General features: G+C 39.9%; 1 protein-coding gene across 3 annotated transcripts in view; it reads right to left on the bottom strand.

The window, feature by feature from the left end:
• UBAC2 (UBA domain containing 2) overlaps nucleotides 1-15,316 on the bottom strand; it is a 121,791-nt gene that overhangs the window by 11,866 nt on the left and 94,609 nt on the right. For all 3 annotated transcript variants that reach the window (XM_083168616.1, XM_083168614.1, XM_083168615.1), the window contains exons 6-8: nucleotides 11,570-11,693; nucleotides 9,796-9,843; nucleotides 6,310-6,555 (exon numbers count right to left, since the gene is read on the bottom strand). In XM_083168616.1, coding sequence (XP_083024742.1) covers nucleotides 6,310-6,555; nucleotides 9,796-9,843; nucleotides 11,570-11,693 — 418 coding nt within the window. The remainder of the gene's footprint in view (nucleotides 1-6,309; nucleotides 6,556-9,795; nucleotides 9,844-11,569; nucleotides 11,694-15,316) is intronic.

Raw genomic sequence — 15,316 nt, 5'->3', positions numbered from 1 at the left:
AATCCAAAAATGACCTCCGTGGTTCTGGTGGGCTTCAGGATGCAGAAAAAACAAGGTCCCCTGGTCAACGCGTTTCGGCTCACTTGGAGCCTTTTTCAAGACTCCCCCCCATCGGGAATATCAACTGGGTATGGGACTGTTTGAACTCTGCCCTGTGAGACATTTCCTCAAAGCTTTTTGGACACATTTATGCCCTGGATGATATGGATACTTAAAAGGGAAGTACCTTTCTCCATTTTTAGCACATTTTTTGTCACATTCACTTTATATTTGTTTATTATAGCGCTTTGAACTTTCAGGTGACTCATAACCATATTCTTCAACTTCTTTCTGAAGCCTTTGATGCTCTCCTTGTCCAGAAGGCGAAACATAGGAGACGAGGAATTTCTTTGCGGAGTAGACTTTCCTTTGGGTCTGCGTATAGAACAACTTTCAATAAGATGATCTGAACCTACACAATAGAAAGAGATGGTGCCTACTGCGACACTCACGTTCCTTCACTGAGAGCCTGCGGCACAACTTGCATCGGAATCCCTCATTCGAAGCAGGAGACGTAGTAGGGTGGATAAACTCCTTGGCAGGGTCTCCCTTGATGTGCCCAACCATGGACTACATTTCTGGAATATATAACGGGTACATACGACTTCCCGGCCGGAAGAATTTTACCAAATAAGAGATCTATGAGGCTCGTGGTCTTTGAGGAGGTAAGATCTACTGCTTCTGCGGTAGCTTTGTGAGCTGGGAGTGCCTTTTGGTGACAGGTACTTGAGCAGGAAGGACCCCAGGTGGTAATCTGCGAAGTCCCCCAATTAATCTGAGGGTTGTGGAGGCGGAGCCAGGGCAAGTGCAGAACCAGTGGATGTGTGGCTCCAGGTATCACAAGAAACAACAAAAGTTCATTATGCAGAACCCCAACTTTAACTTGAAGAGGCAGAGTTCGGAGGGTAACTGTTGCATCAGAAATCCTACTGCCATCCACAGCAGTAAGATGAACAGCATTAGGAAGAGGCTCAGTGGGTAACGCCCACTGCTAGACCAGTTCAGCCATTTCAAAGTTCCCAGCGCTTCAGAATCTAGAAGGGCAGAGTCTTGAAATGCTGGCCAACTTGTAGAGACACTGGTAGAATACAATCGGACGAAGATGAAAAGGTTTTAATCACTCCTAGACGACCCTCTCCTTGATTGGCTAGGAGGTGGAGTTTTTCCTTACGCTTAGAGCAGGCAGATATCATGTGGAAAGGAGTCGCACAGTAAAGGCACCTTTTTGCCCACCTTTCCGGGTTTAATTAAGTCACGTTGCAGTGTGTCATCCTCTCCTGAGTTAATTTCATTACTCAATTTCATGTCATCCGCAGATATTACAATTTTACTCCCTATGTCACTTCCTATATCATTAATGCATATATTAAACAAGGTGGGTCCCAATATTGAACCTTGCGGTACTCCTCTTGGCCCTTACCCCAGCTGGAATGTATGCCATTTACCACTACTCTCTGTCCCAGATTGTGTAACCAGTTATTTAATCCAATTACAAATTTTAGCTCCTAACCCTAAATTACCTAGTTTTATTAATAACCTTTGATGCGGCACCATGTCAAAAGCTTTAGCGAAATCAAGCAGTATTACATCAACAGATTTCCCTAAGATTTCCCTACTCACTTCGTCATAGAAGCTAATTAAATTAGTCTGACATGATCTATTTTTGACAAACCCATGCTGAGCCTTACTTATCACCTTCTCCTGTTCTAGGAAATTTTGGAGACTATTTCTTATTATTGGATATGGGGAAAATATTAGTGAAAACAAAGAGAACAAAACCTATATACCTTTATTACCAAAATATTAAGAGATGAACATATGATACACTCTAAAAACACTGGAATATATTACTATATATAAATTGGAGATTATCTAAAAAAAAATGTGCAATGGATCACACTAGCAAAAGCCACTGAAAATATGAAAAACGTCAAATAAAAACACATAGATCTTTTTCACGTCTAGATCATATTCTTATTGCAGACAGATTAGTTTTGGAGGCAATTGACAGTGAAATTTCAGAGATCTTTTCTAATCATGCCTTGATTATGATAATGATCTGTATATCTAATTTAAATAAGGGAATATGATCCTGGAGATTCCAGAATATTTATATACGCATATTTAAATAACTGAAGATTTGCATACATTTCTGAAGTATAATTGATCTGAGTTGCAGAAAGATAATTAAAAACATAGGAGGGCTACGGGTTATAGGGTCAACAAAATTAAGGTTGACAGTCAATAAGTCGGACAATATTGGTTGACAGGCCATAGGTTGACACCTTAAAAAGGTTGACACAGCTTAGGTTGACATGGTTGAAAGGTCGACACAAGCAATAGGTCGACGTGGAAATGTCAGCATGAAAACATGAGTTTTTCAAATTTTTTTGGTATCTATGTCAACTTACATCGACATTATTATTATAATTTTACTTATAAGGCGCCACAAGTGTTTCGCAGCGCCATACAAATGAAAATACAGGAAGACAAACCTAACATTAAAGTAAATGAATAACAACATAGATTACAGGTAAAATTAATGCCATACTTCAATACACATTACAGCTTAAATGTAAGTAGTGAGGACTTGACCAATGTGCTACTAGAGGCTGGTGGCCAAAGATAGAGATGAGTATGCGGACAAAGATGGTCGCTGAGTGTTTGAGTATGGGACGGCTGTGAGTGAGATGTGAAGAGAAGAGGGCTTTGACAACAGGAGGGAAGAGGGCCCTGCTCTGAAGAGCTTACAATCTAGTAGACATGGACACTGTATAAGTGTACTGCTTCACTGGCCATGCTACGCTATGCTCGGTACACTATTATAGTCATAGTCGCCCTCTATGTCTAGTCCATTTGGAGAATGACATATGAAATAACACCTGTTCTGGGGAAAAATTACCAAAAAAATTTCCATATCAACCTATAGTATGTGTTGACCTTTTCACCATATCAACATAAGGTATGTCAACCTTTTGCATGTGCCGATGGTTGGATGACAACAAGCTTTCTTCCGGAGTCCAGACCCCCTGCGTGGTGAACTGGGCAATATGCGCCCAGACGGTCATGCTTGCATTCGTGGTCATCACCAGATACCGTACCAGCTCTAGAGAGGACGCTTTGGTGTCCAACTGGTTTGTGAGTAAATGGCTTAGGGCAGGGGTTCCCAAACTTTTTTGAATCACGGCGCCCTAGAGCATCAAAATATTTTCAAGGCACCCCTAGGCCAAATGCTTCTTATCGAGAAATTCAGAAAAAAAATATTAAAGTAAGTGCATTGTGTTTATATGTCACAGTTATGTGGTGAGGGAAAGGATTTGCTCCTGTTTGTCCACATATATTATGATTGGCAGCCACAAGCATTGGTTTTGCCTGGTACATTGACCATAAATAATATTAATTGATCCTGGTCCAACAACCCAAGGCACCCCTGCAAGTGTTCTGAGGCACCCCAGGGAGCCTAGGCACACAGTTTGGGAACCACTGGCTTAGGGGGTTGCCACCGATTTATTAATTCCACGGTGGTTATTGGGACACCTAGTTGGTGTAATAGGCACGAGCACTTTAACATTCTTGTGAGTGTATAGGAAGGGGGTAATACCCCATAATTATTTCCTTTACATATGGTCTAAAAAAATCTTTGCATCTAAGAAACACACATTGAAAACAGTACTACACAAGGAGATGTGCACCTTTTCTGTTTTTTGTCATTTCATATTCCTCATTGAAAGTTGTTGGAACGGAGTTGAATTTTTGACTGAACATATAAACAGGGAAGTACTTGTTTATTTTATATGGGATACGGTCATTAGGTCTACACCAACTAGGTCGACAAGCATTGGGTCGACACCTCTAGGTTGACAGGCAGCAAGGTCGACATGGGCTTAGGTCGACATGGGTCTAGGTCGACAGTCAAAAGGTCGACATGGGGTTTTTCACTGTTTTGCGAGCCGACATGTGCCGATAGGCAGTATTTCATGCCCTACCATCCAAGCATTGTGAGTAAAGCGAGGGTATGTGGTGCACTTCAAACTGTGTCCATGTCGACATTCGGATTTAAATAAGTGAAAAAACCCATGTCGACCTTTTGACTGTCGACATTGCCCATGTCGACCCAATGATTGTCAACCTAGTTGGTGTAGACCTAACAACCCACACCCTTTAATATATATATAAAATCTTGTTCCTTTATAAAATTTGAGGCATCATTGTCTATTGGATTGAGGTTCTTTTTTCATTTCTTTGCAAAAGACATCACATCCCTTTCATTGAACAACTCCTCTAATGGCACCGACTCCTCATAACTGAAGCCCGCCTGTGAACTGGATCTTTTCATCTTCTGCAGGATTTTCTCCTTAGAGACGAAGGACTTTTTTATCCAGCCCATTAAATCCCCCATTAAATCCTGCAACACGGTAGGCTGAGTAGCAGCAGGTTCAGGCCATTGTTCACAATCCTGACAGAACACTCCTTTATGGGCACCCTTTATAAGCTTATTAAGCACAAATGCCTTATATTGTAATGTTACCGCTACTACCACCAAAGTGGGCTTTTGTGTGTTGTTGATTGACACCATGTGGCTAACTACTGTAGCATTACTCAGCATTAGCATAGCTAGTATTACTCAGAGTGAGTGCAAGTTATACATTCTGTTAGTAATCCCTAGATCTGCATGTCTGCGTGTCTGTCTTATTAATTATCTTCATTTAAAACTTTGGTGGTACAAATTTAGGGGGTAATTCATACCTGCCCCCATTTCCCTAGAAATGTTGGGGCACGGGACTGACCTTCAGTCCAGGCCCCCAGCGGCACAGTGCCACCCCCCGCCCACACCCACGTGCACCCCACCCCCATTACTTACCAGCATCCAGCAGCAGCGGCGGCGACAGTTGTATCTTTGTCTCCCTCCTTCACTGTCCGGAGCGCACACTGCACAGTGCAGCCTGCAGAGCGCCGAGCCCCTCTGTGTCCTAGGCTCTGCAGGCTGCACTGTATATTGTGTGTGCCTGGCTGGGGTCTGCCGGGCGGGGGAGACCCGGAGGCAGGGTGCGGGTGTGGGGGTGAGCCATGCCGCTATGGGCAGCTGCCCTGGCCCCTCCAGAGGCCGGGGCCCGGGACAACTGTACCCACGGCACCCCCCTGTCGGCGGCCCTGAATGAGGCTATTTACTGCGATTTGAGGATAGGTGTATGTGCATACAATATACACATTAAGGGTCTCTGTAAAATGAAGGGGGCATGGTCTCCAGGAGGGGGCGTGGTCACCATAGGCCATGCCCCTGTGAAAAAATATTTGTGCGGACAGAACAGGTGGGTGAGAGGGAGGGATCCTGCGTGCACACACAGAGACATGACAGGCTGCTGTCTCACTGACTGTCTGGTTTCCTGCAATGCGGGAGGGGGAAGACGGACCCGGTCCCCTCCATCAGACCCAGGCCTGGGTAAAAAGTAGTAGCTCGTCCCCTCTCGGCATCACTGCATAATCCATTGCATAATAGATTTTCAATTAGCCCCGAAAAGATATCACAAACGGCTGCTTATCAGGCAAACCAAAATCCCCAAAACCATTCATGGCCCAAAAATCTAAAAATTTCGGGTGCCCTAATAGGACAGTCTGTAAAAAAAATGTTGGAAAATCGCAAAAAATAGGGTAAATACTTTTTTCACTGCTAAATGGATACCCACATTATATCATAAAACCTTTACATCATCCAGGTCTTTTTGTTAGACTATTTATTTTGACATACATATGTGCCTATTCATTGTTCTATGAACACAAAGCCACTATGGTGTAGTATCCATCCATTTAAATGAATAGGGTTTTAAGGTTTTGACTTGAGAGTAGAAACACAATCAGTATCTTGTTATATGCATGAAAAAAATATGCAAAAATTGTAACAGGATCTCTGTGGTTTTAACTGCACTAAGAAAGTAGTAGTTGTTTCCTGCAAAATCACAGAATGATAAAGGCCAGCGCAGTGACACCAACATCGTTATTCAGATAGGTACAATGAGTCAGGAACCTTTTTTGCAGCTAGGACTTACTATATTGTAACAGACAAGACTTAATGAACAAGTGTTTTGAGGACATGTTATTGTTTGATGAGCCAATGTGAAAACATTTAAAAATTATTTCTGAGGAGTAAACATATGTAAGGAGGTTTATGTTTAGAGCAGTACAATCTCTATCCTTACAGGTTAGTTTTAAAACATAGTTACTTTTTAATTTAAAAAGGTCTTGATCATCAAACATCCTGTATTCAGAAATTACCTGGTCTTGTCGCCTTCTTTCTAGCTGGGAGATTTGGGAAAACATCATTTGTTGATCAAGCAGCTCAATTCTCTGTTGCCTCTGGATGTCCACTGTCGCACCCATCCCAACATGGGCCTCACTGACCGGCTCAATGGAGGAGAATACCGGATCAATAGTTCTAGAAACGATATCAGCAACCATGTTTGGGACACACAGTATGTGCCGAACATTCAGAACATCCTTATTGTAGATGAATCCAGATACCTGTAGAAAACAAAACTATATGTAAACAATCTTGTACCCTGAATAGTTAAGTCAAGCCATTCATTTTGTTTTGTCAGGACTAGACCAATTTCATCTCCAAATTCACTAACTGGCTGGTTGGAACAATATAGTCCTGATTTATGGCCTACCTAAGGATCTCTCTGTCAACCACTCGGAATTCTTTTTTTTTTAAATGATTCATAAAGAGGATTTCACACCAGTATAAAATGTGTACCTCTAGCTCTAAATATTGTTGGAGAAACTGTGGGTGTGTGTGTGGGAGATACAGTTTCTCCCACGGTTTTTGGGTATGCCCACTTATGCTGGGTAAAAAATGAATGATATGTTGCTCCAATCTGCCAGATCAGATGACATATCGCTCAGTTTGTCTCATATCGGGCAGTGTGTATACCCGTTATGCGTGTGCCAATGGTCTCCAACGATGTCAGCAAACCTGACAATATCATTAGTGATGCCATACACGAGGGACAGAACATTGATCATTCTGTCCTTCAATAAAATCGCTCCAGTGTGAAGGGCAATCCGGACTGACGGGGATGTCGCAACAAAACCCTGTTGCTACTGTGTGGACCCAGATTTACACAGATTCAATTCTTCAGGCAAGCTTATCAAATTCCAGAACCAGCCACTTAACCTTCATACCATTCCTATCTAATCACATTCCCACTGTACAGTCCAAACATATCAACTCTCTATCAACTCTCTTTCTTTTTCACATTTTCCCTTCTCCTTACCCCTGGCCAACCTTCTGGGTCACAGTATCATACAGCACACCAGGAACCTTTGCATTCTGGTGAAATTAATGCCTATTTCCCTATAGATTGTAAGCTTGCGAGCAGGGCCCTCATATCTTTGACTGTAAATACCCAGTTTGTTGTATCACTGTCTCCTATTGTAAAGTGCAATGGAATATGGTGCGCTAGATTAGAAACTGTTAATAAATAAATAAATAATAATCATTCTGCGCCCCACTGTTTTCACATTGTTATTTCTATTCTTGTTACTTGTGTGAAGCACAATAGATGTAAGAAGATGTGGTTTTTGAAAAAAAAACTAATAACAGAAAAAAAAACTAATTCTGCAGAAATGTTTCTTCCTGTTTTAATACAGCAATATCCTCAGTTACATAATATATAATTTTTCTAAATATTGTGAGAAAGCATGTGTCTATATCTAACTATCTGTGAATATTTAGGTTATATTTTTAATTAACCTGTTTGTGATCACAGCTTTCTCATGCTCCCCTATATAAGCTTGTGTATCTTAAACCTGGATAGATGGATGTTGCCTAAGCAACCGACCGGGCGCTGACAAGGGGTGTGACGTGAAGCAGCGACATAAAGGGCAAGAGCAATCTCTCAAAACAAATATACAGGAAAAAAAGAAGAAAAAGTAGTGCTAATACACCAATGAGATACTAAAAAATGAAAGGTAATTTAGTAATAAAAAGCACATAAAATCAACTGATATATATGAAACACCTCTGATGGTAAGTGCATAGGATGCGTTCCTATCTTTGCCACCAAAAATAAAGTCCACAAACAAATCTCCAATAAGACAGTCTGTAGTTGGAGGGATATAGTTAGTATGGTTCGACAACTTGGGGAATTATTCTAATTCGGAATGCATAGCAGCAGTATCCTCTATATTGATTGTATTAGTGAGAGTCAGAAAAGTTGGAGCAGCAGTAGGTGTGCGGAAAAGGTCTTTAGGTGGGCAGCTGGTCCGGATCCAAATGGGATACAGTGAGGTGCTCAGTAGGTGTCCAGAGTCTCTAACCCTGACACGTTTCACTGTAGCCAGGTACAGCTTTATTAAAGGTAAAGGTGATACCTGGCTACAGTGAAAAAGGCAGGAGTTTAGTTGACAGGTGATCTCTAAACCAGTGAGCCTATGTTCAGTCTATGACAGTGGCACCCCTAGGATAAAAGTGCTTTATTCATAAATTTGGAGAAAATATCAAATGAAGTAAATTGCCTATCTGTTCTTATTACCATTATTAAGTTCAGTTATATAGTGGTGTACAGTTGTGCTTCTGGTTGTCCACGTATTATGATTAGCAGCCATTACCACTGGATTTGCCTATTACTTTGACAATAAATAATGTAATTTGATTCTGGAACACCAACCCCAGGCACATATCTTGCAGCACCCCATGGTGCCTAGGCAAACAGTTTGGTAACCAATGTGTTAACAGTTGCCAGGTTCTTAATAGGTGTGATAGTAGTACTTGCAGAGAAATGGGGTCCACTGATGTTAAGCATTAGTTATACAAATTCTTTATTAAAACCAATATTTCAATTATAGTATACAGAGTACTTCAGCTTATTCATACACTATTGTTGAAATACACCCCAAAAGTGCATCCAATACAGATTTTCCAGAACTCTTCCAATGGAGAGACATGGCTCACAGTGTTGTGTCTTTCCATATACACCCAATGCATTTCATATCTTATGAGACTTCATCAGGGGTACATCTTTAAAGGTGCATAAAGTTTAATTTTAACAGAGGATATGTGTTAATGAAATGGTCAACTGTATATATACCACACTTGAACAGTGGTGCTTTTGCACCTTACAACATCATTTTTAAACGTGTGCCAGTAAAAAGTATTCACAATAGATAAGGGATTTGGAACCTGTCCAACATAAATTGGTGCTCTCTATTTCCCGCCACTTGTGTGTCCTAGTTATACTATGTTGTAAAGAAGACATTTTTGTCAAACATTAGCAAAATTGCACAGGACCACTTAGGCCAGGCATCTCGCACTACATAGCATACTGAGGCTAGATGTACAGTATGCGGACACATCTGTATAGCTTAATGCAAAAAAAAAAACTAGTTGATAATCTAAAGTGACACATGACCTTTTTTCCCTTAACTGTTATTTTTGAAGTACTTGCAGTTTTTAGAGAAGCTGCACCTCATTTCAATTAGCACCACCAAAACCCTACTTTTAAGATTTGTTCAAAGTACAGATTTTACAACACTATGAGCTTTATATATTGCCTTATTACATTAAAGAATATTCTCAGCATCAGTGGTTCAGACTCATTAGGGGATAAGGAATTTAACCTCTTTAAAATAAGATACCAGTTCTCATAACATAATTATCTTACAAAACATGCATTACTTTATTAGGGCCATCAGTGAAAAATCCAACAGATTTTATACATACACATGCACAATCTATTGCAAACAAAGTTGCTTACTTACCAGGCCACTAAAGGCAACCACCAGCATTGACGGACTTGAGGTTAAAAGCTAGGTAGGACAAATAAAAAAAGTTAAGTACTGCAGAAGTCATCTTTCTAGTAAAGACAATCATTTTCTGAACTCTGGTACTTCTATAAAAACAATATATCACAGTCACTACATTTAAAAAAGATTTCCACAGTTAAAGGACCCTTTGTTAATGAAATATTAAAATGCTTCCCCAGTTAAATTGAGTATATATCCTCCCCATTACATGGTATTTATTAGCAGATATTTTGTGCACACATTTTCAGCAGTACTTAAGATTGATTATTTCAGTCATTCACATCAGTTCTTTCCATAGTGGAGCTTACAGTCTATATTCAATATCACATGGACACAAATACACACTAGGCATGGCTATTTTGTTGTATTTTGACTCCAAGCTACCTATAAGTATTCTTTTTGCTGTGTGGGAGGACACGTCTGCAAACCTTTGAAAGACATACTGTACAAACTCATGAAACATGGTGTCTCGGTCAGAAATTGAATTTATGACCCCAAGGATGAGAGTCAGTAAATGTTACCAACTACACCAATGTACTTACTCATGATATCACCTTGAGACACATTTGTTTCTTGGTTTTAGATGGGGTTTTTTTCAATTTAGTATTAGCGAATAAATTGCTTAATAAGAAAAAAACCTTACATTTATAACGGGAAGGCGGAATAAACAGACGGGCAGATAATTGCTTACTTTTCAAGAATAATTCCTTCAAAGACTGCCAGACAATAGATTAAAATACTGTAGGATGCGGTTCCTCTTTGGGATAACCCTGCTTCCCCCCCAGGATCCATAGCACATTCAGACTCCTGGTACCAGAGTCCTGACCTAGATTTGGTATAGATCTTATTGAGGATAACTCTTGGTCCTCACTTGATAATATTTCTCATAAATTTCACATAGCCCGCCCAAAATGCTTTGAATATTGTCAACTACATTCTTTTATGGGTTCTTTACTTAAAACTGACGTTTTTAGAAGCCTAACTCCATTTGAGAGGATTTGCTATAGCTCTCCCCTTCATAAAAGGGAATTATCTCCATTCTTTACTCTGTGCTATGTATAACGGACCCAGACCCCACTCTCCCACATGAAAGTCACTGGGAGAAAGACCCAGTTTTTCTAATCTACTCGAAATTTGTGTTTTTTCAAATTTGTAATTCAATCAAAACTGAAGAAAGAGAGTCATCAGGTGGACATTTTAAGCACCCAGTCACATGTAGGCAACAAATGCCCTATTGTATAACGGTTATAGTATAGATGATAGACAATATCTAGTTCAACAGTCACTGCGTTGACAGTGATTCAGTCGACACCGACATTCAAAAGGTCAACATGAGTTTTTTAGGGTTTTTTTTTTGGTGTCTATGTAATCATACTGCACTTGGCACACTATTACATTCCCACTCTATGCCCACTTGGATAGTAAAGTATGAAAAAACACTTTTTTTTTTTTTTTTTAAATCATGAAAAACTCAATTCGACAATTTGACTGTCGACCTTGCCTATGTCAACCATATGCTCGTCAACCTTTTGGCTGTTTCGACCTAAGGTATGTTGACCCTTTTTAGGTGTCAACTTAGTCATTGTCGACCTAGACATGGTCTATCAATTGAATGCCTACCTTGTATAACTGCTTTTGCAAGAACCAAAAACATGACATGATTGGTTGATCAGGGAAAAGAAAGGATGTCTTCAAGAAAACAGTCTAGTTGAAACGAACATTAATGTACCTGTAGTCCTACTATGTACACCAAAGTTTTGTTGGTTATTGGAAACCACCCAAATATGTGAGCCAATGGCACGCGTGGCACCGAACAATAAAATGGCACAAACAATGCGAAGACAGGAGCCAAACTGTGGAGGAAGAGAGAAATCTGTTATCACCCAAAATTACCTATATGGCAGTAGACATTCTGAGGAAAAAAATAAAAATAACAAGCTGCTACATCTACCATAGATTTTCTTTAAACCTGCTTGATATTTCACCTTGCAGAAAATACATGCTGACTGATTAGCAATCCAATTACTTGCAAATCTCTAGGCAATCGAGAGTTAATATGTAACAGATCTGTACACCTCTGATTTGCAATAATCAAATTGTTAATTTACTATACATTAGTGATTACTCCATATTTGTATTTATTCATGTGAGCTGATTAACACTAATTGATAGGGAACAATATTTAAAAGTATTAAACAAATATAGATTATTATCCTTAATCTTTTAACAAAAAAAGTTTAATTACAATGATTTTTAGAATTGTAATCGGATGTGAATCAGTCGATCACCAGCAAGTTGTTAGACAGTAATTAGGTCGACATGTGTCTAGGTTGACATGCAGGAAGGTCAACATGAGTCTAGGTCGATATGGGTTAAGTCAACAGGGTCATAGGGTCGACAGGGGTTTGGTCGACAGTCAAAAGTTCTAAATGGGGTTTTTCACTGTTTCTTGAGCCGACATGTGCCGACAGGCAGTATTTCATGCCCTACTATCCACTAGGGCGTGGTGGGAGAATAAAATAGTGTGCCAAGCATGCGGCCCGGGAAGGGGGGTAAGGTATAGTCACTAGCAGAAGGGACTTAGGTTTAGGCTACAGGGAGAGGAAGGTTAAGGTTAGTCTACGGTGTTAGGCACATAGAAGGGGTTAGGTTTAGGTAGCGGCTTACAATGGTTTAGGCACTAGTAAAGAGATTTAGGGTCAGGCTTTGGGGAGGGGGTATAGGCTGCTGGAAGGGAGGGTTAAGGGGGGAACAGTGGGGAAGTTAAGTATACTTACCTAACGCCTGTCGGGATTCCCTTCATCAGGATGTCGGCGTCAGTATTCTGACGGCCGGCATCCTGGCCATCTGTATGTATAACTGTAGAACTGAAATGGTGAATAAAGTGCTAATGGGTAAGTTAATGGGGATATAAATAAAATAACATAATAAAAATAATAATTTGAATAATAGCACTTCCAACTCTTCCATAGATTATATTTCACACCAGCCAAATTACAGGAAATTTGACCTAATCATTCTAAATTTTGCTGGCGAAATTGCTCAGAGGTGTGAGACATCTTTCATATATTTTGGACGTGCTCTAAGATTTATCCCCTTTGGAGAGATGTGTTCCTTTTTGCCTCTAAATTACTCTCCAAGAATCAATGGCTCTTTTCCACATTTTTCCTCTCGTTAGCAGATTGCTATGTGTTGAAACATTTTTATAGCTAATAGGGCAACAATAGCTCAAGATTGGAAAGACGCCTCCCCTCCATTGTTGCTCAAAATTATCCGTAAAACACAGCAGCATTTGAAATGGTGACTCAAGATTTATGCTACTCGTTCAATGCAAAATCCCCTTTAGTTAAGTGGTATAGTTGGCCTGTATACTCAACTACCCGAGAGGGAGCTAATACTTTGCTTGAAACGGATTAATGATGTCCTATTGGGAGATGTCTGGATGTTAGCTCATTTTTGTTGATATTTCTGCCCATTGAACCAGTTTGTAATATGGTTCCAATGTCTGAGACAGTTATTGTGTGTTTATGTATTATTATGTCTGTTTAAGCCAGGTGACTCCTTGATCCTCTTCCATTACTTCTTTCTTTTTTTTCTGTATCCCCACCCTTTCCGTAGTAACGGAACAAAACTTCAATAAAAACTATTGTAAATTTTTTTTAATAATTTGAATAATAAAAAATAATAATAATTTAACTGGAAAATGAAGTAACTAACAAATTAAATTAAAAAAAAAAAGGATAAATAAGTATAAGGTGTCTGCGCGAGCTATGCAGATAGAAAAAAAGCCCTCACCCTATTATCACCTCCTTCTCTGTTTCATGTTCTCACATCCGATGCCGAAAGCTGGCTTAACGCTTTGGGTATTAACCATGGCTCTGGTTTGGTGGTTTAATCCCTGGCAGTTGGTGGTAATTAGCAGTAATTGTTCACGAGGGATGCGGGAGTGCTACATTGGAATAGACTGCGGCCCGGGAAGGGAGGTTAGGTATAGTCACTACCAGAGGGAGCTTAGGTTTAGGCTTCAGGGAGAGGAAGGTTAAGGTTAGGCACATAGAAGGGGTTAGGTTTAGGTAGCGGCTTACAATGGGTTTGGTTTAGGCAAATCCGCCACTGAATACACTAGTACTATTTGGCCTTTTTCTAAGCGATTTTGATGGATCGGGCTTATAAATCCTGAAAGTGTAAAATCGTATTTCATTTACTTATTTCGATCCGATGTTCGGTTGTGTGCACATCGGATTAGATCCGGAGGTTGTCAGTGCTGCAATAAGGGTTTAATGTATTCTGTAGCTGTGAATGGGGTTGCATGTGATACATCATATGCGAAATGACCGCATATGATTGAGCCACAGTATGGGAGGTATGGGGACTTTTACCAGATTTGTATTTGGTGTTGTCTTCAGAACACCTGCTATAGCCACCCATGAGTGAAGAGAAGAATAGAAACTGATTTTCTAGCAGCAATAATGGAAAATAAGACAATGCTATACAAAAAGTACAGCAGCACATTTATTTATTTTTTATAGTAAAAAAAAAACTTCAAAAAAATACTGTAAGTCATTTGAAGGACCAAAGCAAAAAAGAAAGTAAGGAGAATGGAGTATGGATTAAAAGAACACATAAGTTACAACATATGGGGCTGCATCAATGTTGTACGCAACTTTATTTCTGCACATGCTCAGTTTCAAATAGAATGCAACCCATTTGCAAGCATTTGAAACACGTGTGACCAACTAATTGATGTCTAGATACAACCCAATGCAATGCATTCACGACTTTGAATCAAATGTAAACTGTCCAAAGTTGCCTATGCTCAGTTATGGAGCATGTAGTGTAAAAGTTACAAGACCTGTGTGCAAAACGGACTTGTCTGTAAATGTGTAAATCTGTCCCTACATGTTCTGCTGGGGAAAAAGAAAAGGCAACAAAAAGGCACGGGGAAATTTACTCTGAATAGAATTGATTCTATGCCATTTGTATTTACGTATGAATTACATCGATTGGTATTCTCCGATGTCACATTCATTTGTATGGATTCATATTTTTACATGCATATTCCTATTGTTAGCGTATGTATTTTGACGTCCAAAAATACGCACGTACTTAAGTTCAAATACGGCTGATGTGTTTGCATTTGGATTTCTCAGTTTTGATTGGTTAAAAATTCCAAACATGGGAGTAACTTCTCACAGATATATATCCCCACCACGCCCCAGCTCCTTGTGGGTTTAGTTAGGCGTGGAGAAGTGAGATGAGGTGCTGGAGCATGTTTCGTGGTTTGGTGGAGTTTTGTGCAATTTTCTGAGTGGTTTCTGTGTGTAAGTTGACCTGTGCTTAGGGTTTGTGTTGTACTTGTATAAGTTTTATTATTTTCAGTCTTAAGGCATCTATACCCATTACAATTTAACAGGTGCAACGCGATGCATGCTCCGCGTACATGACAGCAGATACTTTTTGTACTAGATTGCATTGC

The sequence above is a fragment of the Crinia signifera genome, chromosome 2, assembly GCF_055691185.1.
Source record: "Crinia signifera chromosome 2, ASM5569118v1, whole genome shotgun sequence".
Taxonomy (NCBI): domain Eukaryota; kingdom Metazoa; phylum Chordata; class Amphibia; order Anura; family Myobatrachidae; genus Crinia; species Crinia signifera.
This window is presented reverse-complemented; position numbering and strand designations above follow the sequence as displayed.